Genomic DNA, 25,554 nt, shown 5'->3' with positions numbered 1-25,554 from the left:
AGCAGTGTAAGAGACAGTCTGGGCAGGAGAGTTAAAGCTGACACAGGGGTTCTACAGTCTGGATTGCACTCCAGGGTATGTCACACCTTCCCCTGAGAAAGGTGCTATTGGGGCTGCCATTGACGTAAAAGGAGCACTCACCTGAAAAGAAAAGTTTGTTGCTGATGCTGTTGATTCTGCATGTTCGATGAAAGAACTCAATGGAGGGAGAAAAGGGGGTTTGATTGTTACTGCTTCTTTCTTGTCTAAAGCATTCAATGGAGGAAGAAAAACCTTTGTGGTCGAGGAGGAGGAGAAAAAGGAGGAAGAAGCTTCCTTGTCTGGAGCTCTTAATGGAGGGAGGGGAGCAGATGCCATAGACGATGATGATGCTGGTGATTGCTTGCTTGACACTCTCAGAGGTGGGAGAGGACCATTGGTCATGGATGATGATGGTACTTCCCTGCTTGGAGGTCTGACTGGAAAAAGTGGAAAGTTTGCCGTTGCTGCCTCCACTTGCTTACATGGAGCACTCACCTAAGGGTAAATAGAAAAGTTCGCTGTGTTATTATTTTTTGCTCAGCTGTACTAAGCATTTTGCACCCTGCAGGTAACTTGTTGGCTTTCTTTATAGGTGGGAGAGAAATGAGCTATTTGAAGAACTTTGATCATTATTCCAAACAAAAGTGCCAACGATTACAAAGATCAAAGTATCAAGTATCAGAGGGGTAGCCGTGTTAGTCTGGATCTGTAAAAGCTTATAGACTAACAGTCGTATTGGAGCATAAGCTTTTCTGGGTGAATACCCACTTCTTCAGATGCATGTAGTGGAAATTTCCAGAAGCAGGTATAAATATGCAAGCAAGAATCAGGCTAGGGATAACGAGGTTAGTTCAATCAGGGAAGATGAGGCCCTCTTCTAGCAGTTGAGGTGTGAACACCGAGGGAGGAGAAACTGCTTTTGTAGTTGGCTAGCCATTCACAGTCTTTGTTTAATCCTGAGCTGATGGTGTCAAATTTGCAAATGAACTGAAGCTCAGCAGTTTCTCTTTGAAGTCTGGTCCTGAAGTTTTTTTGCTGCAGGATGGCTACCTTTAAATCTGCTATTGTGTGTCCAAAAAAATCAAAGTATATTAAGGTTGCAAAGTGAAACACCTGAAAGTCAGGTGACACTAAAATGAAGGTTGCACATGCAACCGTTATTCTGCCCCTTTGTGCTGATGTGTTATGACACTTATTGACATGATCACCATGACAGGGTATTTATTACTCCTCTCTGTTTTTTCCCTGACCAGATTGCATTAACCACTGTTTCTTTTCTTCTCCATTCTTTTCTTTCCTACCAAAACATTGGTCAACATACTCCTGCTTTGTCTTTCCCTTAGTGATTCTGTAGACAAGAAAACTGACTGGACTCTCACTGAAAAGGAGTCAGTTCCCCTTTAGAAGCTGGCACTAAACACCTTGAACCAAGTATGCACTGGCATATAGCCATAAAACAATATTAGTTGCCAACTCATGGTGCGGTTGAGCAGCACAGAATTCGCCCCTTACCTCCCCGCTCCCCAGTACATGCAGAGAGATCCCTGTGGTAGGCAGAGAAGGATTTAGACTGATTTCTCCCTTCTCATAATGAGAAAAGCAGATGCCTGAGACTGAGATGCCAAGGGTTGGCTGTGCTTAAGAGAGAGATTTACAGACCCAAAGAGTGAGACTTTCCAGGTGGTGTGTTAGGTCATTGCTTAAGACAGGGGCTCTCATCTTTGGTCCTTGGCGACATCCAATAGTCCGGGTTTGTAATTCAACCAGCACTTAATACTTTGTTTTAAAATGTACACAGCTTAATATTGCATATGAAACACTTAAATGTCCTAGTTCATATTAGTCTAGAGCACGTGGGAAGTCTATATGCAATGCAAACCAGTGGATTTTAATAAAAACAATTATTCGCTGGTTGGAGCAAAAACCTGGAGGATTGGAGATCTGTGAGGACCAGAACTAATAACTCCTGGTTTAGGCACAAAGTCAGTGGACAGAACAAGAGATATATTAAAAAATAAACTGTTTTTATATAAACTTAACAAAAAAGAAAACATTATTTTGCATATCACCTTGTCTTAGTATCTTTACAGTACAAATATTATTTGGTTTCTATATTATTGCTCATATTATATTTACAGGAAACTAAAATAATCAGATTCCAAAATAAATTAATTAAAATAAAACACAACCAATTAATTAATTGAATTGAATTAATTTGAAGCTAAAAACCATAGAAAAAGGACTCAGATTCCATATTTCTTTTAATATCTAATTTGGTGTCACATTTTATTCATGTGCTTTGTTATATTGTATGTGGCTCCCTTTGTTATTTTTATAACTTCTTTTGGTAGCTCAAACTTGAAACGTGGCTCAGGATTTGCCAGCTTTACTTAGATAATAGAGGACAGTGTCCAGTCTAGTCCAAGATTTGGTCTAAATGGTGTCTTATTCTTTTGAACAAGACTGAACCCATTCCCCACTCCCGCATTTGAGTGGGGTAAAATTAAAATGTCTAGCAACCCTGGACAGTAATGGGAAATTGAGAAGACCACTAGTGCTTTTGACATTTCTAAGATATGCCCATACAGTGTCCATCCTGCATTGCACAGTAGCGTTATCTGGGTCAGTCTGTAGTGTTGCCTCATCCCAGACACCAGCGGTCTCCAACCTTTTTACACACAAGATCACTTTTTTAATTTAAGATGAACCCAGGATCTACCATGCCCCTTCCCTGAGGCCCCGCCCACTACATTCCCCCCTCCCTCCATCGCTCGCTTTCCCCCACCCTCACTCACTTTCACCAGGCAAGGGCACGGAGTTGGGGTGGGGGAGGGGGTGCAGGCTCTTGGCTGGGGCCGAGAGGTTCAGAGTGTGGAAAGGGGCTCCGAGCTGAGCCTGGGGCAGGGGTGTGGGGTCTGGGAGTGAGTTTGGGTGCAGGAGGGGGCTCTGGGCTGGGGCAGGGGATTGAAGTGCGGGAGGGGGTGAGGGGTGTGGGCTCTGGGAGGGAGTTTGGGTGCAGGAGGGGGTGTGAGGTGTTGGCTCCAGCCGGGAGGCATTTACCACAGGGAGCTCCTGGTCAGCTGTGCAGTGGGGATATGGCAGGCTCCCTGCCTGCCCTGGCCCCGCCCCACTCCCGGAAGTGTCTGGCATGTCTCTGCGGCCCCTGGGAGGGCGGAGGCAGCCACACACACTGCTACTGCCCCCGCTCCCCAGCACCGACTCTGTAGCTCCCATTGGCTGGGAACTGCAGCCAATGGGAGCTGATGGGACGGTGTTTGTGGGTGCAGGCAGCGCACGGAGACCTTCCCCCAGGGCCGCTAACACGGAGACCTCCCCCGGGGACCACAAGCGCAGCCCCCGCATTGGCCACAGTTCCCGGCGAATGGGAGTTTCAGAGTCGGCGCTGAGGGGGGCGGGGGCAGCAGCAGGGCATGCAGCTGTCTCCCCCCCTTTCCCCTGGGGCCGCAGAGACGTGCCAACCGCTTCCAGGAGTGGCATGGGGCCAGGGCAGGCAGGGAGTCTGCCATAGCCCCACTGCACCACCGGACTTTTAGCACCAGAAATCGCGATCAACTGGCAGAGGCTCCAGGATCAACCAGTCGATCGCGATCTACCAGTTGCTGACCACTGCCATTCACGCTGAGGGATTTCTGCAGCAACTGGTAATCAACAAACTCCTGTTACAACTTCTCTATCTCAGGTGGAGAGAGACTGAACATGAGCTGCTTTCTGCCAACAAAGTGTTCAACATATTTAGAAGTGCAGTTTTCCTTCATATCAAAGTTCAGAAATGCTTCCATCTTTAACATTTCATCATTCAAAGATAGTTTCTCCCGTGCATACTTGGCACGGGCGTAGAATGCTCTGGCTGCACAAAAATAATTTCTGTTTTGCAATTCGGGGCGCCATTTCAGATTTTGGCATGGGGGCACAACTTTAACCATGATTTGTGGGCCTACTTAGACACTTAAACTATTTTTTTTGGCAGATAACTTAGCAATTAGCTGACAGGAGCACTGTATCTAATTTGTATATACAAGAAAGAAAATTAAATAAATATTAGACCCACTCAGCTCTAATACTAACGTGTTCTGACATCTTGTGGTAAGTCACTTAAGGGACACTAGTTAGTTTTAAAATTTTAATGTATATTCTTACTTTGTTACTAATTCTGCAGAGAGAGAGACCCTGTCAGGACTCCTGGATTCTATCCCAGCTCTGGGAGGGGAGTGGGGTCTAGTGGGGCACAGCGCGGGGGAAGATATATCCCGGTTCTATATAAGAACATCAGAATGGCCATACTGGGTAAAACCAGTGGTGCATCTAGCCCAGTATCCTTTCTTCCAACAGTGGCCAATACCAGGTGCTTCACAGGGAATGGACAGAACAGGGCAATCATCAAGTGATTCATCCCCTGTCACACACTCCCAGCTTCTGGCAAACAGAGGCTAGCGACATGCAGAACATGGTGTTGGATCCTTGCTCACCCTAGCTAACAGTCATTGATGGACCTATCCTCCATGCACATATCTAGTTCTTATTGGAACCCTGTTATAGTTTTGGCTTTGACAACATCCCCTGGCAAAGAGTCGCACAGGTTGACTGTGAAGAAATGCTTTCTTTTGTTTGTTTTAAATCTGCTGCCTATTAATTTCATTGGGTGACCCCTAGCTCTTGTGTTATGTGAAGGAGTACAAAACACTTCCTTATTTACTTTCTCCACACCAGTCAAGATTTTATAGAACTCAACCATATCCCCCCGTAGTCGTCTCTTTTCCAAAGTCCCAGTCTTTTTAATCTCTCCTCATACGGAAGCTGTTCCATACCCTTAATCATTTCTGTTTCCCTTCTCTGTACCTTTTCCAATTCCAATATGTCTTTTTTGAACAGGGGCGACCAGATCTGCACATAGTATTCAAGATGTGGGCGTACCATGGATTTATATAGAGGCAATATGATATTTTCTTATTATCTAACCCTTTCCTAATGATTCCCAACAGTCTGTTAGCTTTTTTGACTGCCGCAAAAAACAGATGTTTTCGGAGAACTATCCACACTTATTCCAAGATCTCTTTCTTGATGTGTAACAGCTAATTTAGACTCCCATCATTTTATATGTATATTTGGGATTATGTTTTGCCATGTGCATTATTTTGTATTTATCAGCATTGAATTTCATCTGCCATTTTTTGGCCAGTCACGCAGTTTTGTGAGATACCTTGTAGCTCTTCACAGTCTGCTTTGGACTTAACTATCCTGAGTAATTTTGTATCATCTGCAAATTTTGCAACCTCACTGTTTACCAGATCATTTATGAATATGTTGGACAGCGTTGGGCCCAGTACAGACCCTTGGGGGACACCACTATTTACCTCTCTCCATTCTCATTATTTATTCCTACCCTTTGTTTCCTATCTTTTAACTGGAGTGCCTGGCAATGCTTTCAGGATCATCTAAGGATCCTTAACTTAATTTAGTGACAAGCCTTTTGTTATCTTAATCACCTGGCTGTTTATAACAAACTCCCAAAGGCAGAAGCTGGGAGCAGCACAGAACTCATCACATATCACACTCAAGCTGTGTTGCAGTTAAGAGTGCTGTCTGGGGCTAGACTGTGCGCTGTGAGCGGATCTCAGGTACGAAACTTGGGGGGAAGGGGGGGCTAGAGCCTCCCCTGCCCCCCAATGGCGCCCCTGTTTGCAAGAGGACTACTATCTTCCAACTTCTGTTTTGTGACCAAACCTACAAACAGACATGTGTCTCAAAGGGGATTGTCAGAATTAGCAAAGTCTGCATCTGTAAACAAGACAGCATTTTTGATCACTTGTGCCTGAATAAACTTTTCAAGAAGTTTTCTCACAAAAGTAGAAAGCACCCCATCTACCATGTATATATAAGGATCTTCCCTCTGCAGAAACCTGTTAGTGGTGCTAAACACTGGGAGGATGGTAGGACCCTGGTAAAAGAACAAATAAACCTCTGTCATAGATCCCTGAAAGCAGGGGCGGCAGGTTTGTATGATTTTTGGTGGTGCCCAGAATGGGTCCAAGTCCCGCTCCCCCACACACACCTGCCTATGGCTCTGGGAGGGAGTTTGGGTGCTGGAAAGGGTTTGGGGTGCAGGCTCTGGGTGGAAGTTTGCGTGCGGGAGGGGTGCTGACTCTGGGAGGGAGTTTGGGTGCTGGGTACGGGCTCTGGGCTGGGACAGGGGGTTGGGGTGTCAGAGGGGATGTGGGAGGGGGTTTGGGGTGCTGGGTGTGGGAGGGGGTTTGGGTTTTCAACATCACAGACGTGACAGAACTCCTCCAAGAATGACTGTCATTTTGTTCTTTTGTCAAAGTAATGGTAGCAATCAATACATACATCTTTAACATCAAATTCTGACACTTTAGAAAACTGTGTAGCACCAGCACAGCGGTATTGTGGATGAGGTGGCATGGACATCCCATGAAATACACACATGCATTCTTATTTCGAAGCAGTGTCTTAACTGAATTATTCGTACCCATGTTTACACTGGCATTGTCCAAGAAAATCCAACACCGTTATCCCATGGTATCTCATGTGATGTCATTCTCCCATCAATTTTGGAAAAGATTTATTTTGCAGTGGCTGTATGAATGCCAGTAGTGAGGCATAAGTCAAGTAACTGTGTTGTCACAAGATGTTTCTGGATATCAAAAATCCTCACTGTCAGTGGATTCATTTTTTCTAAGTTTTTGTCATATTAGAGCCATCAACAAAAAGAGAAAAGGCTTCAGTCTTTATTTGTCTCACAAGAAACTCTTGGAAATAGGCAGTAATGGCACCATTCAACATACATGTTGACTTGGTTCTTACAGATGCATAATATTGGGCAATCTGGCTGTCAGAAAAGATATCTTTAAACAGGGGGCTCAGGTTGTCTGCGATTGCAAAAGGAATAGTGTGCTGTGCAAGCAGAGTTGTAACTTTCATTTTTCATTTTTGCATGTGTCACCTAGGGAAAAAACATTTATATTTTGTACATAAAAAAGGTGTAATCTATAAAAAATTGAATATTTTATCAAAGTTAATATCAAAATGGGAAATTAATAGACAAAATACATGCAAACAGTATAACCAAATGTTCACAAGCATATATGTTAATGATATGATACACATAGTGAGTGGATTTTTTATGTGATATAAGGATTGCAAATTTGTGTCTGGGTAACTTTGTCTGTGTAACGTATGGTATTTTAATAATTCTGTTGCCATGGATAAAGGCATCAGCTCAATAAATTAATGAATATTTAACCCTCATCAGGACACATGGAAAACCAAAAATCTTGGATCCAATAAAAATTAATTCATAAAAACAATCAAAATTTTCTGAAAGAACATTGCAAACAGAGTTTCTGACAAAGTACTAGGAATAAATTACTGTACTACCAAAAAACGCCAAGTCAGCAAGCAAATTATTTCTGGGGAACTCAAGTGCCCCGAAGAGAATTATTAGTATTATTACTATTATTAACAACAACAATAATAATTGATAATAACAACAAATCATAATTATTAAACATATTTGACTTACTTTATCAATGAGGCAATTCGCCACAGGTACAAAAAGAATTTGTAGTTGTGAACACACTGCTCTGCTATTTACAGGTATTTCATTTTCCAGATGACGAGTTACATCTTTTTCTCCTTGATGGCCACAGGACAGCTCTGGGGTGACCCAGCGCACAGTTAAAAAGAGAAGTCTTGCCTGCTACTGGGACAGTGAAGGGCCATGAATTTGTCCAGTGTGGTTTAAATTTTGAACTGTATTTTGCAGAACCTGAAAACTTTTGTTCAAGTGCTGCTTGTTTTTTGGGTGAACTCATATTTTTTTGACCGTCAAGTATTCACACACATGAGCCTGCCACCGCCCTGGATAGCCTCCTGTCCTGTATAGAACAAGGGCCAGCAGTCTCCATGGCTATCACAGTACACAAGCTTGGAAAGCGGCTTTCCAAGCACGAAACCCTGTGCCTGAGGCCCCGGCTGTATTGTTGTCTCTTTCAGTGCCTGAGTAAAAATATTTTAAATCTTTATATATTTACTCAGAATGAGTGAGATAAGCTTAGGGAAGTATGTGAGATTGAGACAGCATGTTAATGAATGAGACTTGACATGTCTCCTGAGAGATCCAAGTATGCAAATAAATACGCTGATGGTATATAGTTCTTAGTGTGAGTTATTCAAACTCAAAAGTCCAATTCAGGAGGTTTGAGGTAGTTTGATATTTTTTTCCCAGTAACCCATAGGCCCCATCAATACTAGGCCAAAAGGCACCGCAGCCAACTCTTGGTTGCCATCACTCACACTTGTGATGCCTTTGGAAGGCTTTGCATCCATACAATGAACCAGTGTAGTCTATAACCCACATGTAGATGGAAAGGCACAGATGTTGCAAATACATTCATTCCTCTGGTCCTTCAAATTCTATCTCAAAATACAGCACCTTGCCTTTCTATCTAAGGCCCCCCATCACCAAAGTATCTGAGCACCTCTTTAATTTATTTATCCTCACAACACTCCCGCGAGGTAGGGAAGTGCAGTTATCCCCCTTATACAGACAGGGAAATGAGACACAGACAGGAGTAACTTGCCCAAGGTCACCCAAGATGTCTGTGGTGGAACAGTGAATCAAATCCAGGTCTCCCAAGTCCTAGACTAATGCCCTAAGCAGTGGACCATGTAACCACTCTGACTCAGAGTCCCACAGCAGTCTCTGCCCCTAGTTTCCCACTGGACAATTCCACAGGGAGTCTCTAGGGCCTGATTCTCCATTGTCCTGCATCTTGTGCAGCCCTTTACACCAGTGCAAAGGGAATATAAAATGCTACCAAATCAGAATGGCAGCTTGTGTTTTAAACCCACCTTGTGCTCAGTTTGAACTGCTGTAAATGACTACACAAGGCCCAGGGCAACACAGAATCAGGCCCACAGGGCCCAGCAATTGTTCTGCCCCATCTGGGGAGGCAGCTTTGGCCTTCAAACAGCTCTGTCACCGCAGAGATCCTTTTACTAGCACTTGCAATTCCTTTGTCAGACTTCATTCCTATACACGCCTCTAGCACAAGGGCATCCCATGGCAGATTTGTCTACAGCTAACATGTGCGCCAGCAACTGGTACTCAGTACAGTATTTGAAGACAGCATGCTACACTCCCAGGTAGAGCGAGACTGTGGTTTTGGGCCGATCTCTCTGTAGAAGCTGAAACTCACCCCAGAGCAGAAGGACCACACATGGTCCTTGCACCATTTGAGCCCTTGAGTAGTAGCCATTTAGAATGGATGGATGCAGTGCTATTGTTTGTGCTCTGTAGGCTCAGTCCCCGCTTGCCAGGAGTGCAGTGAACACGGGGACTGTGCTTGGCCCAGGGCTCAAGTGGGCAGGTTAATGCTCTTTGTACCCTTGCCCTTCATTTCTTTGTGCACTGGAGCAGTGCTAAGCCCATTCTAGCCCTGATTGTGGGAGATGAATTGACCTTGGTGAAAGGTGAGTGATCTGGCCTTAGACTCTAAGATTCTGTGAACCAATGTCACTTCATGTTGTCTGACATTGCTCCCCCACAATAGATCATAAAAAAGATTTATCGGAAGAGCCCTGCTTCCTGCCAGGCAGGGAATATTTTTTAATACCAGCTGGAAGAACACAGCCAAAAGTTATTTCATAAAGTCAGTTAAGCCTCAATAAACAGCTGTGCCAGTTTCTGACCACTGTCAATATATCCATTCTCCTTCTCCAAATTACAAGCCTGTTTCAAATCAGAGCGTGCACCTTCCAGGCATGTTTTTGTGGGCAACTCTCCATTGTTATTGACAGTTGATGCACTCAGCAGCAATGAATATGAATTAGGACACACATTTTCCTTGCCACTCTCCAGGCTGTGTGACATTGGGCATCTCTGTAATGGAAAGATTAAAAGAAACCTCGTTTAAAATAGATTACTAAGGATTGGCTTATATATAAGCAGTGCCTAGGGCTGGATTGGCTGGATTGTTTTTTTTGTTAATTTGGCAGGGAGTGTTTGAAACTACAGCCCCTTTGCCTCTTTTTGACAGATCATTGTGGGACTATCTGCTTTGCAGTCTGCTCTAACGTACATCTGTCCTGTCTGGTTGGGCGCTCCCCCCAGTTTGGAGTGTCTGTACATGGAATATGAAGAGGATGATGACATTTCCTTTGCAAAATGGATGAGCAGTTTCTGGGGTCACAGCTTGATTGATGAGAATGAGAAAGAGGGTAGAGGCTACAGGAAACGACAGACGCGAGCCTTTAGTGAAAGGAGAGCCTCCCTTCCAGTAAGAAGTGTGTGTGTGTGTGTTGTGGGGAGGGCAGAGATAAGTGCCTCATCAAGGGTATGATCTTGAGATACTGTGGTGATGAGTGTGCTACACATTACTGAGTAAATGTAATTCCTGTTGGCTACATTGGGAGGTGTGGGTGCTCAGCATCTCTCAGCATCAGGCTCCTGGTACCTTTATAACGAAAGAAAGAAAGTTAGGTCCGTGCCAGAAAAACAATTAAGGTATTTCAACTGGATGAGCAAAATGTTTTCACTCCTTAAAAGTTTAAGCCATAGGGGAAGTTAGGAGGTATATATGGGCTGTGCTCACAGCATAAGGGAATGGATGTGCTTTAATTATTTATTGAATGAGGATGAGTTCTGTGAAAGAGGATGAAGGGAAAGTGAGGGGGTTTAGGGTTATTTCCTGATGGGTTTGGTCCTGGAAGATAGGATTAGGTTATCTCAGGTTTCAGAGGGGTAGCCGTGTTAGTCTGTATCAGCAAAAACAACGAGGAATCCTTGTGGCACCTTAGAGGCTAACAAATTTATTTGGGCATAAGCTTTTTGTGGGCTAAAACCCACTTCATCAGATGCATGGAGTGAAAAATACAGTAGGCAGGTATATATATTACAGCACATGAAAAGATGGGAGATGCCTTACCAAGTGCGGGGTCAGTGCTAACGAGGCCAATTCAATCAGGGTGGATGTCGCCCATTCCCAACAGTTGACAAGAAGGTGTGAGTATCAACAGAGGGAAAATTACTTTTTGTAGTGACCCAGCCACCCCAGTCTTTATTCAGGCCTAATTTGATGGTGTCAAGTTTGCAAATTAATTCCAGTTCTGCAGTTTCTTGTTGAAGTCTCTAAGGTGCCACAAGGACTCCTCGTTGTTTTTAGATTATCTCAGATTCTGCTCAAGCTTCGGTGGGTGAGCTATTGTATAGATCCTTTGTTGTTTAAGATTTATTTTTAATGTAACTTTTTACATAGAAATAAAATGACTAATTGTTCGAAAACGCATGACAGGAATGCAGCCAAGGATTAAGCCCATGTGGAAGGAGTATTCCAGAAAGATTTCTGTCCAGGACCCCCTACTTCACTGCTTTTGCTTAGCCATCTCACGTTCTTCTTCTTGTAGGGAACAAACCTGCTCTCCTTTTTTGGGCAAAACTCCCACTGACTTCAATGGAAGACTTTCCTGAGTAAGGAGTGTAAAATTGCACTTACAAAAAAAAAGACAGTAATCTCCTAAAACACTGCAGTATGGCTAGTGTGGGCTGACGCACCTTTTTATAAGGGTGAGCCAGCACAGAAATCTGTAGTATAATTATGTAAAATATGTTATCAATTTAAGACCCTGATCCTGCAAAGCCTTAAGCACCTGAGTAACTTTGCACACATGAGCAGTCCCACTGACTTCAAAGAGACTACTCTAATATGTAAAGTGATGTAGGTGCCTATATCTTTGTAGGATCAGGGTCTAATTCTGTAACTATTCTGAATCAGACAAATCTGACCCTCTTATCCTTGGCACCACCTGTCTGCGTGTATAACTTCTCCTTGAGGTCAGACTAGATGATCATAATGGTACCTTCTGGTCTTAAAATATATGAATCATTTAAATGAAAGATGCTAAAATATAATAAAGCTTACTATTGTATTGTGGAGATCCAGCTATTTTTGCAAGCAATTTTCTGCATTTACCCCTTATGGAGACTATATTACCTTGCTGAATTTCATCCACCCAAGCTGAATCCTTGGTTCCTTTTCTCTGACGTATATTATGCTGTGGGGGTTTTCATTGTTAGAATAGGTTTTCTTTTTTAAAAACACTCTACTTTGGTACTTTAGTCAAGTTCAGGAGACAGGTTAAAGCTGCAACACAGATTTACCAGTTTTGAACTGTCCAGTCAAGTTCATTCTTGGGCAAGATCCTGGGATGGAGCTATGCTGAGAGAATTCTCCACCTTAGGGTATGACCCGGAATGTATTTATATAACCATAGGTTTAACACAACCTTTCCTAGTACATTAAAAATTTGTCAATTTTGCTGCCTGTGGGTTTTGTCTCTCTCAGAACAGTATACATAGGAGTCACACATCATACTTAAAGTTAAACATGTGCTTAAGTACTTTGCTGAATAGAGATGGTTTCCTGAATCAGAGGTGCCTGGAGTATTTTCTAGATCCCTGTGCTTTTGCAGTAAAGAGAGAGAGGACTGGGATTTTTCCCAGAGGCCACAATAACCAATCAATGAGAATTGTGCTGTTAACTTCAATGGGACTTGGAGTTGCCACTTCTAGTAGTGTCCTTGGATAAATTAATCTCAATTCAGTGGAGTTAGGATACATTTCACCTGTTTTGTTTCTCAGTATCAGAACAATATATATTATTTGAGAATAGAAATTTCTGACCTAGAAACCTGACCAATTTGCAGTGAACAGGATTGAAAAATGAAGCCTGTGATCTATTTCTAAAAATGATCCAAACAGTGGCACTTGTAGTTTCTTAGAATCTTCTCCTTTAGTCATTTCATGCATTCACTGTGTGCCATAATCTCCTATGGCAGACCTGCCATTGCATGCACATGGTCATTTATGCAATGGGCAATACAAGATATCTATGTCTAGCCACGTATGGACCAAGATTTGTAAAACAACTCCCACTGCTAACTGCTATAAGAAAATAAATAATAATTTTCACTTTTCATGTCAGGATCCTAGTATACTTCATAGACATTAATGAGATGAACCTCACAACATGTCTCTATGTATTATTATCATTCCCATTTTGCAGAGAGCAAGCTGAGTCATGGGATAAGAGGGAAGGTCCTCCCATGGATTGGTAACTGGTTAAAAGATAGGAAACAAAGGGTAGGAATAAATGGTCAGTTTTCAGAAAGGAGAGAGGTAAATAGTGGTGTCCCGCAGGGGTCTATACCGGGACCAGTCCTATTTAACATATTAATGAATGATCTGGAAAAGGGGGTAAACAGTGAGATGGCAAAGTTTGCAGATGATACAAAACTACTCAAGATAGTTAAGTCCCAGGCAGACTGCGAAGAGCCTCAAAAGGATCTCTCAAAACTGGGTGACTGGGCAACAAAATGGCAGATGAAATTCAGTGTTGATAAATGCAAAGTAATGCACATTGGAAAACATAATCCCAACTGTATATATAAAATGATGGGGTCTAAATTAGCTGCTACCTCTCAGGAAAGAGATCTTGGAGTCATTGTGGATAGTTTTATGAAAACATCCGTTCAATGTGCAGCGGCAGTCAAAAAAGCTAACAGAATGTTAGGCACTATTAAGAAAGGGATAGATAATAAGATAGAAAATACCACGGTACACCCACATCTTGAATACTGCGTGCAGATGTGATCACCACATCTCAAAAAAGATATATTGGAATTGGAAAAGGTTCAGAAAAGGGCCACAAAAATTATTAGGGGTATGGAGCGGTTTCTGTATGAGGAGAGATTAATAAGACTGGGACTTTTCAGCTTGGAAAAGAGACAAATAAGGGGGGGATATGATAGAATTCTATAAAATCATGACTGGTGTGGAGAAAGTAAATAAGGAAGTGTTATTTATTCCTCATAGCACAAGAACTAGGGGTCACCAAATTAAATTAATAGGCAGCAGATTTGAAATAAACAAATGGAAGTATTTTTTCACACAACGCACAGTCAACCTGTGGAACTCCTTGTGAAGACCAAGACTATAATAGAGTTCAAAAAAGATCTAGATAAGTTCATGGAGGATAGCTCTATCAATGGCTATTAGCCAGGATAGTCAGGGATTGTGTCCCTAGCCTCTGTTTGCCAGAAGCTGGGAATGGGCAACAGGGGATGGATCACTTGATAAGTACCTGTGCTGTTCATTTCCTCTGGGGCACCTGGCATTGGCCACTGTTGGAAGACAGAATACTGGGCTAGATGGACCTTGGGTCTGACCCAGTACGGCCATTCTTATGGGGCACATAGAGCTTAAGTGTTCAGTGTCACTCAGTGGGTCATTAGCAGATTTGGGAACAGAACTCAGGAATCCTGGCTCCCACGCCCTGCTCTAACTATTAGGCCTTACCACCTGACTAAAATCTATGCTGCCACTCCTTCCCAAAAAATCTTAGTTGGATACCATGGCATACGCTTGCCTGTACACATGAGTCAGTGCTACACATGAGAACTGCCATCAGAAATTCTAGAGATCTGTTTCAAATCCTTTGATTAACTCAGTGACCACTGCAAACTTTAAATACAGTGGGTTATGATGCCTTGCTGAAGGTCCTGAAATCAGCAGCTGTGATCTTTTTTTACACATTTTACCATCATTTATCATCCATCATTAAATATAATCCAGCTCAGGCCAAATTCCTTTTGCTGAAGCATTTTATGCATGTGTCACACATGCAAAGACAATTAATCTCCTCAGTGCCAGACACAAATGAGACATGTGCCCTGTTCTGGGCATTTGCAAATTTATCTCCTCAGGTTTTCTGAGTGGAAAACTGAGTTATGTGGAAGGCAGAAAAGGAAAGAGGGTTTATTTCTATATAAACATGTTCACTTTCCAGAAGACATTGCTACTCACAGAGATGAATCTGATAAGCAAGCAACATAAGTGCAAGGGTAGAAATCATAGAAATGTAGGGCTAGAAAGGACTTCAAGAGGTCATCTACTCCACCCCCCTGCACCAAGGCAAGACCAAGTAAATCTAGACCATCCCTGACCATACCCTATTCTTAAAATCCTCCAATGGTGAACAGTCTACAACCTCCCTTAGAAGCTTATTCCAGTACTTAACTATTATTATAACGACATTTTTTTCTAATATCTAACAAAAACTGCCTTGCTGCAGATTAAGCCACTTATTTTTTGTCCTATCTTTAGTGGACACAGAAAAGAATTGATCATGGTCTTCTTTATAACAGCCCTTAACATATTTGAAGATGTTATCAGGTGGGTCTTCTTTTCTCAAGACTAACCATGCCCAGTTTTTTTAACATTTCCTTACAGGTCAGGTTTGCTGGGTTGCTGCTGTTGAAATTACTGACACTTTATCTATGGCAGATGGTTCTCAGCCTGCAGGCTGTGGGCCGCTTGCACCCCAATCAGCACACAGTTGCGGCCCATGTGACATCATCAGGGCCGCACAGGTAGTATATATAGTGTGTGGACGTGACCCACATAGCACATGGAGAGCTGCATATGCGGCCCACAATGGAAAATAGGCTGAGAACCACTGATCTATGGAGAAGCAAAACCAAGTCAGACTGAAGGTTTGCCTATCACCACCCTATTAAAGAAGACAAACCTGATTCTAGGCTCAAACCATTTTCAGGCACAGAATGCTTGGTTATGAGGTTCTTCAAGGGAAAGAAAGGAATGGACAGATAGTTCTAGATTCTGAATGTCTGATGTGCTGGGGCCTACATGCTCCAAATCTACTGTGATTCTTGAGTAGGCCTCAACAAACAATCAACAGTAACATTGGTACAGTGAAGAGCAACTCTGTCTATGGGAGCTGAGGGAGCTTAGTGCCTCAGAGCATGAATAGTTTTCTTCAACAAAAATCTGTGGCTTATAAAAGGAAAAACATTTTATATTCTGGGCTATCCAGTCAGCATAAATCGTGCTTGTGATGACTGGTGCTCACTGGAGGCATCACCTAGTGGATAGGCGGTCAGACCTTTAGTTGCCACGTCTCTACTCTTTCCCCCAGACCACCTCCATGCCTGGTGTCAGTCTGTCTTCTCTTTGTTTGGGGTGGAGTTGACCCTGGAGTCACAACAATATGATTATATAGATTGGTATTTAATATGGCCCTGACTCAGTGATCTGCACCAAGGCCTACTCAGTGATCTTTAGTGCGGCCTATTCAATGATCTGCTCTGAGGCAGATACACATTTCTGAGGAAGACCTGTTCCTTAGCTGGAGCAATTGTCATGTCTAATATGTGCTTTTCAGTCTGTCTCTTGCTTTAGACCTTATTCTATAATTCCACATTGTGAATACAAATTTTAAAAATGTGTTAATCAAAAAATAGAATATTTTCAAATACTATACAGAAAGAATGATAGAATATAATCCTGGATCTCAAAAGTCCTCCTGTTTTTGCCCAAATCTCCCAAGAATAGTAATTGATGCACGCATTGACCCAGGAAATAGACTCAAAAGCTATAGTTTTGTTTAGCTTAACATAGTATGTTTACTTTCCCCCCAAACTTAATTGATTGCTTTGATGTACTTTTAAACCATAATACAATATGACTTAACAATAAATACAGCCATATCGACCTGTTTGAAACAGCTATGCTTCAAAGTAAAAATAGTTTGACCAGAATCATTACAGCTTTTCTCAAAAGTGATTGTACTGGTGCTTACTGAAGGAAGTTATGTTTGGAAATGAGAACTGAGAGGATACAGTACAAGATGAATAGCCCTGAGAGCAAGGTGGTTCCATCTGTAGTAAAAATGTGGGGAAAAGGTAAAGATTTGCAGAATTCTACTGCAGAAGTGGGATGTACAAGTTAACAATTAGCAGGCCAGTAAGTCACAAGAAACATCTATATAACAAGATTCCAAGAATGTCACTCTATGTGTCGGTCTGAAACCTGTTACGTCTATCAAGTCAGTGTGAAATGACTGAAGCAGCTACAAGCATGGATGAGAGCTCTTTTTGTTCACAATATCACCAGGTTCAATCATCACCAGGTTTCATGGTCTGTTAGCATCAAATTTTCAAGTTTTCAGCCATTTTGATTTAACAAATTACGCCCTTGTGGTGTACAGCTACAGTGAGGCATGAATCTATGACATGCCAAGAGTCTTAGACCATTGTGATATTAGAGGTAACTCAACCAATCACCACCCTTCCTCTACAGTTAATTTGCATGCAACAGTTTCATTGGGTGTATAAGGGAGACTGCACAGATGGTGGATTACATGGTCCAAAAGCCCACCTGTGTGTCCAACTGCCACGCGCACAATCCAACACAAATTTCCCTACACAAGCTTAAGCCAGACACAAATCAATGCAATCACCCACACAACACAACCAGCGTACACAATAAACCCAAACACACATAGCGCCTCACTGCAGCACATACCCCTCATTTGCCACGTGCACAAATTTACACATCTTTCTCTGCACAACAACACAATCAGCACACACAATAACCCCAAACATCACTCTGAAGCCTAAAATGTGTTTTGGGTTAGTGTGAAGCTATGGAAAGAACTACGCATGGTTGAGAATATCACCACGTTCAATCGTCACTGGGATTCACAGTCTGTTACTGTCCAATTTTTAAGTTCTCAACCCTTTTGAGTTTGACACACTGACTTTACTAATTACACATGGGCTTCAGCTTGGGATTTTAATTACTGCCAGTGTGTGTAAATCGAAACAACCAATTAAAAAGTTAAAATCCATGTATACGGGACTGTCATATCTTGATGAAAAATGCATAGCTCTGTCTTGCTTCAAATATGGCAGTATCTGGGCCTGCACAAATGTAAATGTCAGTGAGATTATTTAATTATTTATTTATTTTAAGTCCCTTGGAGTCTGAGTGAAATCCACCCATTCCCTGCATTGTTAAAAATCCACTGAAACTGGTTCATGCCATGCTGGTACACCAATTTCTGCAGGCAACCAGTTATTGCTCCCAAGAACAGCCATAATGTGCGAGGTGCTTTCTGTAGTAAGGTCCGTTATTTGTCTAGGATACAGGCGGTTGTAGTTTGGCTTTTCACTGACTCTTCTTGTGTTCAGATAGACCACACCAACATTTGTGGGTTTTATGGATATTTTCTGGGTCTCATGTTTGGGACCATTTTTGTATTGTATGTCAGTATGGATGCTCCCAGTAGGTTTAGCTTTGCGCTACTATTGCTAATAAGAGAGACCTGAAGATCTTTGCAAATAACAGTACCATTATTAGTGCATCAGACCCAGAATGCACAATTCATAAATTCAGTGGGTGTAAGAAATCAGAGAGGTGAGGCTCATAGGTTCTATCATGACTCCAAGAGCTAGAGTCATATTTCGGAGAGGAGAAGGAGGTAAATCACTGGAGTAGGATTAGCCAGAGGCAGCAGATATCAGATTAGGGCCTAATTTTAAGAGGCACAGAACACCAGATGTAGTCAATGGGAGCTGCAGGTGCCCAGCGTATAAGAAAATCAGGCTCCCAATGCCTGTGTGTATATGGGGAATAGGGGAGAGTGAGCTCCACAGTGGCCGTTGCTAGACCATTGCTCTGCAACTGCTTACGAGCACACAGAGGAGTGGGAAAATCAGGTTATGGCCAAGGCCTCAGCCATGCCTGCTCTGGAGCAGAAAGTGCTTCCAGCCTGACTGTGTACCCTCCTGGCTGGGTGCTGCGTGGGATCACTGTGTGGAAAAGGAAGACTATGCATTAAGCCTGTGGATAATGCACAAGCCCCATTCAGAAAATAGACCTCATATTTAATGCTCTTTCTCATCTTTTCTTAGAATATATTTCTAGACTGTGAGACAGATCCTCAGCTAGTATAAATAAGTGCAGCTTCCTTGAAGTCAATGGAGCTACTCTGATTTACAGCAGCCAAGGATCTGGCTCCAACTTCAGAAAGACACTGTTGACGATTTTGAAGGCTACATAATACTTAGTACTTAGATGTCACTTCAATCTCCTTTACAAACATTGAATTAATCTTCACAACATCCTTGTGAGGCAGGTCAGTAAATGTTATCTTCTTTGGACAGCTGAGGAAACTGAGCTACAGAGAGTCCAAATTTTTCAAACTTGGGTGTCTAAACGTAAGGCACCTAAACTAAGGCTACATCTATGCTATGAGCTAGCAGTTTGACTCCCAGTTCACATAGACATACTCGCACAAGCTCTCATCAAGCCGGCAAACTAAAAATACTAGTGTAGCCTCAGTAACACAGGTTCAGGCAGGTTTGTGCACAAGGCGGCCAGCCCATGCTACCCTCGTTGCCCATGCTACCATGGCTATGTTATTGTTTTTAGTGTGCTAACTCAATGGGAGCTAGCACGAGTATGTCTACACAAGCTGGGAATCACTCCCTGAGCTCACAGATAGATGTAGCCACAGTGCCCTGATTTTTAGAGGTGCTGAGCAGCCCCAATTGCAGCTGGAGTCAATGGAAGCAGAGAGTGCTCAGCACCTCTATTAATTAGGATATTTATTTGAATACCTAAGTTTAGGTGTTCACAATTGAAAAATTGGAATAAAGGGCAAATTCTGCTCCAGTCTCTGTGGAGGGTCCCTTGGCAGGGTGGTTCACGGCACAGGGCAGTCGGGCTACAAGAGGCTGTACAGCGTCCTTCATTCGTTCTGTAGCAGAGTTTGATGTACATAAAGGCCGCTCTGCTTTTATATGTAGTACTGAACATTGACGTCTTCTATTGCAGGCCAAGCTTTCGTCCATCCATATGACAAGACTTCATGCATCTACCAAAACCCCATCTTCAAGCCACTTGAGGGGCTGCAAGGAATTTCAAGAGGGCCAAGATGTTAAATGCCATTGTCACATGAAGGCATGCAAAATATCCTCACCAGATGGCTCAGGTTCAACAAGTAGATCAGACTCGATCCAGGAATTTTCAGAATCCTTTGAGAAGCAACTGCATTTCAAAATCAAGCGCTCAGTTTCTTTGGTAGGTAACCACCGTTACAGGGTGCTTAGTCCACATAAGAAACAATGAGCCAAATTCATCCCATTGACTTCAATGGGGATATACCAAAGATGCATTTGGATTAGTCTCTGAAATAAGGCAGTTTGTACTGTAGCACAAATAGGATTTTAGTTTGATAATATATTATTAGCTTGAACACCTTTAATGTAGTGCAGTTCTCTATAGCAGTTGCTGGTGGGATTCCAAAATAAGGCAACTAGCTGGCCTGGACTGACCATGGCAGTAAGATGTTTTAAATGGATTCTCCAGCTGTGGGAATGAAGTGTTACAATATTAAAATGTTCCTGCTTTTTACAGCTGGCCAGGTAGCTGCTCACCTTAGGTGTGAAACTCTGCCCTCTTTCCCATTGCTACTGACCTGTTTAACCATATGGAGTGTTGCTCATAACACTCTCAACCTGAAGCACAGGCATTTTATTATATTTTCTGCTTTTCTTGTCTTGATGACACAACTAGTTTCTGACTTTGCTGTCTTATAGTTCCGTTTCCCAGGATTTAACACATATTCTCCTGCTTTAACTATTCATAAACATGGAGAGAGAATAATACATTTTAGCATTTTTTATTTTTAAGGCCTTTCATTAGAGGAACACAGTCAACTGGGAGAATAACATGAGGGGGAAAGGAGAGCTGGTTGTATTTTAAAGAATCCTTATTGAGGTTACAGGAACAAACCATCCCGATGTGTAGAAAGAATAGTAAATATGGCAGGCACAGGGCAGTCAAGCTTAACAGTGAAATCCTTGCTGACCTTAAACACAAAAAATAAGCTTACAAGAAGTGGAGGATTGGACAAATGACCAGGGAGGAGTATAAAAATATTGCACAGGCATGCAGGAGTGAAATCAGGAAGGCCAAATCACACTTGGAGTTGCAGCTAGCAAGGGCTGTTATGAGTAACAAGAAGGGTTTCTTCAGGTATGTTAGCAACAAAAAGAAAATCAAGGAAAGTGGGGGCCCCTTACTGAATGAGGGAGGCAACCTAGTGACAGAGGATGTGGAAAAAGCTAATGTACTCAATGCTTTTTTTGCCTCTGTCTTCACGAAAAAGATCAGCTCCCAGACTGCTGCACGGGGCAGCACAGCATGGGGAGGAGGTGACCAGCCCACTGTGGAGAAAGAAGTGGTTCGGGACTATTTAGAAAAGCTGGACGAGCACAAGTCCATGGGGCCAGATGCACTGCATCTGAGAGTGCTAAAGGAGTTGGCGGATGTGATTGCAGAGCCATTGGCCATTATCTTTGAAAACTCATGGTGATCGGGGGAGGTCCCGGACGACTGGAAAAAGGCTAATGTAGTGCCCATCTTTAAAAAAGGGAAGAAGGAGAATCCCGGGAACTACAGGCCAGTCAGCTTCACCCCAGGCCCTAGAAAAATCATGGAGCAGGTCCTCAAGGAATCAATTCTGAAGCACTTAGAGGAGAGGAAAGTGATCAGGAACAGTCAGCATGGATTCACCAAGGGCAAATCATGCCTGACTAATCTAATTGCCTTCTATGATGAGATAACTGGTTCTGTGGATGAGGGGAAAGCAGTGGACATGTTATTCCTTGACTTTAGCAAAGCTTTTGATACGGTCTCCCACAGTATTCTTGCCAGCAAGTTAAAGAAGTATGGGCTAGATGAATGGACTATAAGGTGGATAGAAAACTGGCTAGATTGTCGGGCTCAATGGGTAGTGATCAATGGCTCCATGTCTAGTTGGCAGCCGGTATCAAGCAGAGTGCCCCAAGGGTCGGTCCTGGGGCCGGTTTTGTTCAATATCTTCATTAATGATCTGAAGGATGGCATGGACTGCACCCTGAGCAAGTTTGCAGATGACACTAAACTGGGAGGAGTGGTAGATACGCTGGAGGGCAGGGATAGGATACAGAGGGACCTAGACAAATTAGAGGCTTGGGCCAAAAGAAATCTGATGAGGTTCAACAAGGACAAGTGCAGAGTCCTGCACTTTGGACGGAAGAATCCCATGCACTGCTACAGACTAGGGACCGAATGGCTAGGCAGCAGTTCTCCAGAAAAAGACCTAGGGGTTACAGTGGACGAGAAGCTGGACATGAGTCAACAGTGTGCCCTTGTTGCCAAGAAGGCTAATGGCATTTTGGGCTGTATAAGTAGGGGCATTGCCAGCAGATCGAGGGACGTGATCGTTCCCCTCTATTCGACATTGGTGAGGCCTCATTTGGAGTACTGTGTCCAGTTTTGGGCCCCACACTACAAGAAGGATGTGGAAAAATTGGAAAGCGTCCAGCAGAGGGTAACAAAAATGATTAGGGGGCTGGAACACATGACTTATGAGGAGAGGCTGAGGGAACTTGGATTATTTAGTCTGCAGAAGAGAAGAATGAAGGGGGATTTGATAGCTGCTTTCAACTACCTGAAAGGGGGTTCCAAAGAGGATGGATCTAGACTGTTCTCAGTGATAGCAGATGACAGAACAAGGAGTAATGGTCTCAAGTTGCAGTGGGGAGGTTTAGGTTGGATATTAGGAAAAACTTTTTCACTAGAAGGGTGGTGAAGCACTGGAATGCGTTACCTAGGGAGGTGGTTGAATCTCCTTCCTTTGAGGTTTTTAAGGTCAGGCTTGACAAAGCCCTGGCTGGGATGATTTAGTTCGGGATTGGTCCTGCTTTGAGCAGGGGGTTGGACTACATGACCTCCTGAGGTCCCTTCCAACCCTGATATTCTATGATTCTATGAACTTGAATCACACTGCCTGAAAAGGTTTTACTTATTGTTGCAAGTGAAACTTAAGATTACTAGAACTGAATAAACAGAAGGGAAAATATTTCTCTCTTATTTTCCAATTTGTTTACTTTGCATTTAACAATACTTTGTGTATAGTCATTTTCAGCTGTCTGTGTGAGTCTTTCATACAGCAGTATGGGAGAGAAAATCTTCTTTACAAGGAGATGTGATTGTAAAACCACAAAAAATTGGTAGATGGACTCTGGAGCAGATCCAAAACCTGAAATGACTTTTAACTCTTTGTTATTTTTTGTTTTGCTAGATTTCAGGTTGATTCTGTTTCAGCAAGGCATTTAAGCGGGTGTCTTAAGCATGAGACTTCAATAGGACTACTCCCATTCATTACATTCATTGGGCCCACTCACATGCTTCAGGATTAGGCACCTGCTTATATAAGTTACTGAATTCAGCCCCAAAGAGACGAGATTGGCTACCCTATTTCTTTCATAGACAAAAGCGATTTTAAAAGCACTGATTCAATTTCCAAGTTGTGAATTCTTAGGGTCAGATCCTCTTCTGGCATTAATTTGCAAAGCTCCATTAAAGTAAATTTGGCCACACTGGTTTACACCAGCTGATCTGTAGTTTTAAAAAAGTTGTAAAATATCCTTTATTCTGATGACTTAATATAAAGTGGAGTATGGTACATGGAGAAGAAAGGGCTGGCAGTGGGGAACAATATGGGCCAGATTCTGACTGGCTTTGAGTGGTGGGACAGAAAGGAGATATGTCATAAATGTCCTTCGCTTTGCTTGTGCTCCCAGGCAGGAACCAGACACAAAATCACAGTCCTTTGACTCCCTGAACACAAGGACTGCTCCAGGCTCATGAAGATGACAGTTATCATGAGGATGATAATTACAGTGTATAAGACTATTCTTATAACTTTATGTGCACCTCTGTAACCTTTTTTTTCCCTGTAACCTCTTTTTTCCCCTCAGAATTTATTTAATTTAGGACTTTGCACTGTTCCTTTCACTTTTATCCACATAACTATTCTGATTTCTTTATTGTTTATAAGAGTTGCCTGTGGCTAGATAGTCTGTACGTGCGTGATACGGTTTGGATAAATGTACTGCATATAATACACAAAGCTCTCACTTCTGACTGTACTTTAGAAGGAAACCAGAATGTGTGTAGATAACAATAGTGTTTCTATGGGGTGTAACTGGGGTATACTTTGGTTCATCTTTCAGGCAGCCCGATCCTTCAAGGTGCTGTTTACGTTCAAAGCCCCTTGAAGCCAGTGGGAGTTGAAGGTGTTCAGCACCTTGCAGTATTGGACGTTAGGTATCCAAAATATGAGAAAAAGAAAAGGAGGACTTGTGGCACCTTAGAGACTAACACATTTATTTGAGCATAAGCTTTCATGAGCTACAGCTCCCTTCATCGGATGCATGCATTGGAAAATACAATGGGGAGATTTTATATACACAGAGAACATGAAACAATGGTTGTTACCATACACACTGTAAGGAGAGTGATCAGGTAAGGTGAGCTATTACCAGCAGGAGAGAAAAAAAATCTTTTGTAGTGATAATCAAGGTGGGCCATTTCCAGCAGTTGATAAGAACATGTGAAGAACAGTAGGGGGTGGAAATAAACATGGGGAAATAGTTTTACTTTGTGTAATGACCCATCCACTCCCAGTCTTTATTCAAGCCTAATATAATGGTGTCCAGTTTGCAAATTAATTCCAATTCAGCAGTGTCTCATTTGAGTCTGTTTTTGAAGTTCTTTTGTTGAAGAATTGTGACTTTTAGGTCTGTAATCGAGTGACCAGAGAGATTGAAGTGTTCTCCAACTGGTTTTTGAATGTTATAATTCTTGACGTCTAATTTGTGTCCATTTATTCTTTTACGTAGAGACTGTCCAGTTTGGTCAATGTATATGGCAGAGGGGCATTGCTGACACATGATGGCATATATCACATTGGTAGATGTGCAGGTGAACGAGCCTCTGATAGTGTGGCTGATGTGATTAGGCCCTATGATAGTGTCCCCTGAATACATACGTGGACACAGTTGGCAATGGGGTATGTTGCAAGGATAGGTTCCTGCTTCAGGTTGGGGGGCCGTCTGTAAGCAAGGACAGGCCAGTCCTTGCTTACAGACAGCCCCCCAACCTGAAGCAAATACTCTCAGGTCACCACACAGCAAAAACACTAACCCAGGAACCTATCCTTGCAACAAAGCCCGTTGCCAACTGTGTCCACATATCTATTCAGGGGACACCATCATAGGGCCTAATCACATCAGCCACACTATCAGAGGCTCGTTCACCTGCACATCTATCAATGTGATATATGCCATCATGTGCCAGCAATGGCCCTCTACCATGTACATTGGCCAAACTGGACAGTCTCTACGTAGAAGAATAAATGGACACAAATCAGACGTCAAGAATTATAACGTTCAAAAACCAGTTGGAGAACACTTCAATCTCCCTGGTCACTCGATTACTGACCTAAAAGTCACAATTCTTCAACAAAAGAACTTCAAAAACAGACTCAAATGAGACACTGCTGAATTGGAATTAATTTGCAAACTGGACACCATTATATTAGGCTTGAATAAAAACTGGGAGTGGATGGGTCATTACACAAAGTAAAACTATTTCCCCATGCTTATTCCCTCCCCCCCGCCCCGCCCCCATTACTCTCACCTTCTTGTCAACTGCTAGAAATGGCCCACCTTGATTATCACTACAAAAGGTTTTTTTTCTCTCCTGCTGGTAATAGCTCACCTTACCTGATCACTCTCCTT

At 42.7% G+C, this 25,554-nt stretch overlaps 1 protein-coding gene across 4 annotated transcripts in view; it reads left to right on the top strand.

Moving 5' to 3' along the window:
* Positions 1-25,554, top strand: part of LNP1 (leukemia NUP98 fusion partner 1) — a 42,711-nt gene that overhangs the window by 2,832 nt on the left and 14,325 nt on the right. For all 4 annotated transcript variants that reach the window (XM_073307740.2, XM_073307731.2, XM_073307722.2 and 1 more), the window contains exons 3-5: positions 252-522; positions 10,098-10,337; positions 19,757-20,002. In XM_073307740.2, coding sequence (XP_073163841.1) covers positions 10,188-10,337; positions 19,757-20,002 — 396 coding nt within the window. In that variant the 5' untranslated portion in view covers positions 252-522; positions 10,098-10,187. The remainder of the gene's footprint in view (positions 1-251; positions 523-10,097; positions 10,338-19,756; positions 20,003-25,554) is intronic.

Source organism: Lepidochelys kempii, chromosome 1, assembly GCF_965140285.1.
Source record: "Lepidochelys kempii isolate rLepKem1 chromosome 1, rLepKem1.hap1, whole genome shotgun sequence".
In the NCBI taxonomy this organism is placed as follows: Eukaryota; Metazoa; Chordata; order Testudines; family Cheloniidae; genus Lepidochelys; species Lepidochelys kempii.
This window is presented reverse-complemented; position numbering and strand designations above follow the sequence as displayed.